The 5476-nt window shown below is 40.9% G+C and overlaps 1 protein-coding gene across 1 annotated transcript; it reads right to left on the reverse strand.

The window, feature by feature from the left end:
* Positions 1 to 277: 277 nt before the first annotated feature.
* ALG11 (ALG11, alpha-1,2-mannosyltransferase) lies at positions 278 to 4628 on the reverse strand. Its single transcript, XM_009698018.1, has 3 exons — positions 4398 to 4628; positions 2764 to 3695; positions 278 to 653 (listed from the first exon to the last, which is right to left on the reverse strand). Exons 2-3 carry the CDS (start codon positions 3443 to 3445, stop codon positions 331 to 333), a joined length of 1005 nt encoding a protein of 334 aa, XP_009696320.1. The 5' UTR covers positions 3446 to 3695; positions 4398 to 4628; the 3' UTR covers positions 278 to 330.
* Positions 4629 to 5476: the final 848 nt, after the last annotated feature.

Genomic DNA, 5476 nt, shown 5'->3' on the forward strand with positions numbered 1-5476 from the left:
AAAAAAAAATCTTCTGGGTACAAAAGCTATCAAACAAAACTGTTGACTTTAAAAAGTGTGACTGTGGGTGAAGAGTCAGGAAATGGGTGGAGACTGAAAGTATTCAATAAATAAAAGAACTTCCAGATGTAGTTCTGTTACCAAGGAAATATGACAGTTCTGTGAATCCAGAGGGTTTTGCAGTGCACCATACTGTCACGTAGTCAACACAGAAAATTTTCAGGAGCATTTCTTTCCCAGTAAAAAAATCTCTATTACATAAATCAGATACTCTGTCAGAAAGAAAATCTCTTTATTGAATGGGACCAAGGGATCATAGATTAGATATATTTACAGGTGACACGTAGTCAAATACAAAAAGTTAGTTTTATTCATATACATGTATTTAAATAATGGCTCCACAGATAACAGGAATGTCTCTTCAAAATGTTGGTCAGAAAACCTGTGCACAGAGCGACGAGCGTTTTCTCTGATCTCTAACCTTTTTTCTGGAGACAAAGAGAGGATATAAGCCATCATCTCAGCATAATTGTCCTCGTTTTCTGCTAGGAAGCCTGTAGTATGTCCTTCATAGGGTACCACAATATCTAATTTGGGGCCTCCAGAATTGTGAGCCAGGATAACTGTGCCAGCTGCCATACATTCAACTACTCCTGTAAAAGATACAAAACACACTGATATGAACGTGCACATCACGCACTTTGGCTTTCTATAAGGCACTGGAAAGTTAAAACCGCAGTAAAATTCTCCTAGAATTAGAAGTAACTATGGATTGCCATTCTAGATCAGTTTGAAAAATAGAGTAAATGATCTCATAAGAAAAACAAATTTAGCCCTACGGACTCAAATGATAGCTTCTCTTAAACACATAAAATTGAAATCAGAACCCAGATATAATTGCTTAAGTTGTGGTTCTTGTAACATACTGGATTTACCTGAGATAGATCATATCACCAGTACATATAGTGAAAAAAGCACTAGATATTGAAACAAATGTAAAGATAAACATGGAAGGTAGCTCTGTGACAGAACACTGCCTAGTTCTGTTCTGTTCTGTCACACAACATTGCAACACTGCTTTTATGGTATGGTGGCAGCTGCAAAAAAAATTAAATAATTAGAGCTGAATGTAACTGTATTCATTTTCTCATTCACTCTAAAGATTTTTAGCATTTAGAAAGACAGGGAAAAGCTGACAATGCACATTTCAATCAGATGATACTCAGAAGTTTAGTACTTTGCAGATTAACAAATCTTTACAGCTTTTCACAACTCAGCAAGACAAACTAGTGAAAGTTGTTATCGCTACATCTGTATTGTTGATGGAAGACGTTTTAATGAAATGGGAATCCGACAGTAAGCTTTCCTCAGCCAAAAGCAGTGGGATAGGAATAGCATATAATGTATACATCAACTTCAATTCTCCTCCATGGTTCTAGAACAGACCTCAGAAATCATTTTAATTGCTGATTCTTCTCAGTTCTGATTTGGTTTTTAAAAAGTTCCCCTAGCTCAAAAATTGCCAACTATAAATAACGGTTCAAAGTTTTGGAACATGTTTTTTGCAGGTAAAAAGTCACTGGAGATGAAGGTGAAATCATGCTGAAATTCAAAATCAGAGTGTGATTATATCACCTTTTTTTTTTTACTTAATTAAACTGCTTTGTGGGAGAAAAAAATACGAGAAACCATTATTTCCATTTTGTCGCAGTTGCTTCTGGGAGACACTTCAGAGCCAATTTTTTTATACCAAGCTCTACAAACCATAAACTACTACTCCTGATACTTACTTAACATATTCTAATAAAGTTTGATGACATTAGCTGCAGTTTAGTCACATTATAGCCAAGTACAGCATCCATCTGCTTGGCTGCTAACTTGCCCAGTTGTAGATTTATGTCAGGTGGGCAACCTTACGTTCCCTTTCAAGGTCAGGACTCAACTAATCCCAGTAAACTGAGCCCAATACGTCAATTCTGTATGACAGCACATTGCAAACCAGCTCCCAGCTCCTCTTTGACATTCTGCTAAATGCTACGGTGACTGATTTAAGGACTTAATTGCCTTAGCAGAGGTGTCTAGTGCAATGAGATGACCAAGGGTACCTGGTGGCATCTACATGAGGCTTACAAGTAAGAAACAGGATCTGTGGGAGACCCACAACTCTGAAACAGCAGCTAGAGCCCCATGACCTATACTCGACATCTCAAATGGCAGTTGAGGCAGGTGACACATGACCAAAATCTCTACACGTGGATGGTTTACACATGAACTGTGTCTAAGCTCTCCCTGCAGTCAGTGGAGCCAAGAGGGCACAATCTAAGGTGCTTCAACAGAAGTACCTCCAGCCTTTTGAGGCTCCGCTGGGTAAGGAAGGCATCTGTGTAAGGCTGGCAAACCTAACACAGGACCTTAGGGTGACCCATGACCTTGCAGAGCGATAGCTGGACGTCACGCAGGACATCCTGGGCAGCACAGATGGGATAAGCTGTCTGTTTAGGTGACTAGAGGATGCCTGTAATTAACAGTCTACGAGGTCTACAGCGCTTCAGCTTGCACTACAGTAGCATCTAGTGATTAGTGATCTGAATTGGTCCTGTAGGCTTTACCTCAGCTAGACTGCCTCTAAGGAGAATGGGAGGTGGACACCTGCTTGGCACGCAGACCTCTATGCTTAAGCCACCTACACTGAAGAGCCTCAATCATGAGCTGAACCCCTCCCCAGCTGGGACAAACGGCTGAACAGCGAGGAAAGATACTGACCGATCCCAAAGTGCTCATTCCACATTGTATGCAGGCCGATGGTGGCCTCGGCCAGGTGTCTCTTCAGCTCCTCAAAGGGAATGTTTATTCTGAACGTCACGTCGTTACTAACTCCCAGCTCTTCACAAAGACGTTTAAGGTTATTTACACGCTCTTCATCTTGCTGGTTACGACAGCCTCCAATTAAGATAAGCTTTAATGATGGCTGCTGCCTCAGTCTCTTCTCTTTCAGCAATTTAGCAAAGGCTCTGATTTGCAAAGGATGATCTTTTTCAGGCCTGAACTGGCTGACGGAAACAATGGAATATTCACTGGTGCTCTTTTCCTCTTCCAGTGGAATATCCAGGAAGGTCTGAACATCGCACGGTGGATACACAACGCTAGTGCAAGCCCCAGCTCTCCAGAGAGAAAGGATGTGATTTAGTGTCCAAGAAGAATTAACCATAATCACATCACTGCAGGAACCAACCAATCCGTACATGAAAGCAAAGAAGTAGTAGTAGACAAGTTTAAATTTGCTGAAAAGAGGACTGTTTGTAATGAAGGCTGCATTGTTAAACCTGGTATCCTGATTCCTAACGACAGAAAGCATATCGGTGCTGATAGTGGGATAATGGACATAGCAAGCAACGCGACAACCTCCCAAATATTTAAAGAGGGGAAGCGTGAAGGCATAACCCATTGAGTCAATATAAATATCAGGAACACACTTTAGAAGAGCTTCCCAGCCAAGAAACACTGATCCTAAACTTTGTCCCAGCAAAGTGAAGTGAGGGTAAAGAGAAGCTTCCACAAGGTAGCATTTTTCTAGAAATACAAACTTCACAGGATGAGTTAACTTAATATTGAATCTTCTGAAAGCGCCTTCTACTATTTCTTCTCCAGTGGCATCTCTATCACCAGTGTAAACAACACAGGTTACATTTCTGTACCTGCAAGAGTGAAGAAAAAGTATTTCATACATTCTTCTCTTCAATTTTTTTAATCTGAAACTGAAATATTATCCATTCAAAATTACTCAAAAAGTACGTGAGAACAAATGTCTGGCCTAACTCTGAAATGATTTTAACTAAATTATACTTTTCCTTATACTTCCACAGTTGTTTCTGATCTGCAAAAAAACATATGGCTGAGGACTTGGGGAGTATTTTTTTTTTTTTTGAGTAAAACATAAAAGGAGCTCAGTGTTATTCTACAGACTTAAGAATGCCTTGCCCTGCGTTAGGAGATGTCTGTGTAGTGAGTAGCATGAGTAAAATGCAGAAGACTCTGCAAGCCAGCAGATGGGCAAATGTTAAATCCACTTGTTTTGCACCAAGAGGCAAGTATCAAGATTATCAGTTATCTACTGATGAGTTATGCCCATACAAGTTCCATACCAGTAGCAGAAAACTGATGAGGAGGGGGGGTTCTCCCAAGGAGAGAAAGAAAAAGCGAGAGATGCCACAGCAGGAAAGATCAAAATCTGGGTAAAGGGATGAAGTGGAATGGTGCAACCAGATGAAACTCTCATGTAAAAAAAAAAAATTTAGGACTGGCAGATTAATGATACCTGTTGAAATATGTAAAATGCCAAAATGTGCATAAATAATACCATCAGTAGCTGTACAGTATTTGATAACATATATGCTTACTTTTTCTGGAGCGTTCTTATGGCACACCACAAGACTCTCTCCCCTCCACCACCTGCATTGCAATACGGGTGAAAAAAGGCAACCAGCAATGGCCGCTTCCCATCTTTTCCTGCTGAATCAACTGTTTTTTCCTTTGTTGTATCCAAAGCCGTATTCCCCACAGTAGTACCACCAAGCAGACACTCAAAATTCCACTTACAAATAATGCAGGGATTAACAATGAGCACAGCAATCTGAAACAAGCCAGAAATTTTAAAATACAAAATTGCTTTAAAGAAATGCTATGTATGAAATTGAAAGAGAAGGGCTTACAGGCAGAGCTACAGGGAGTTCAACAATTTCTTGAGTTCTAATCTCAGAAATCATCAATATCTGTGTATCATTTCAACAATTAGGGGAAAAATATCACTATTCTACATTTTTTAGCCATGCCATGTATCTATATCTATCTCCATGTGCTATATACATTATAAGGGTTGCATGCCCTTAGCAATCTGGCAAAACACAACTAGTGAAGTGATTTCTGAATAGATTTGTAAGAATTTTATTCAGTCCAAGCTCCTGTTTGGCCTGCCTTAGTGTGAACTACTTTGGTGCATAGCTACTTGAGCCAGCCTGCAGTGCATGACCCAGAACCTACATTTTTCATTCCCCTGAGATGTGAAGAGCTATGCCAACTCTCCATAAAACCTCTGAGGGTTTTCTCTGTTTAGAGGCCTGTTTCCTCAGATGTCTGAGGCGCTCTCTCACAGGGGCATTCCCTTTGCTCACCACCGCCTCTATGGACAGCTCTCCTAACTCAGGAACAGGAGGTTTCTCACAGGAATCCCTTCTTGTCCTACAGAGCTTCACAGGCGACAGAGCCTGGTTCCTGATGCTCTGCTACGCGTTATGATAAACACCACATACACAACGTTAAAAGGAGCTGCCCACGGGGAGCAACACATCACGACTGACACGTAAGATATGAAAACACTTTCATTTTCGGGATGAAGAAATGGAAAAGCACATGAAACCATCCGAGGCCGGCGGCAGAGCGAAAAGCAGTCGGGCAGGGACCCGTCCCACCTCGCCCTGCC

The sequence above is a fragment of the Cariama cristata genome, unplaced genomic scaffold, assembly GCF_000690535.1.
Source record: "Cariama cristata isolate BGI_N322 unplaced genomic scaffold, ASM69053v1 scaffold42493, whole genome shotgun sequence".
Taxonomy (NCBI): domain Eukaryota; kingdom Metazoa; phylum Chordata; class Aves; order Cariamiformes; family Cariamidae; genus Cariama; species Cariama cristata.

Excerpts from the sequence above, each read along its gene's own strand:
- ALG11 (XM_009698018.1), bottom strand. The coding sequence starts at position 3,445 with ATGGGTTATGCCTTCACGCTTCCCCTCTTTAAATATTTGGGAGGTTGT. Across the intron at positions 654-2,763 it reads GAATGAGCACTTTGGGATCG|GAGTAGTTGAATGTATGGCA; the intron begins GTCAGTATCTTT and ends TATCTTTTACAG.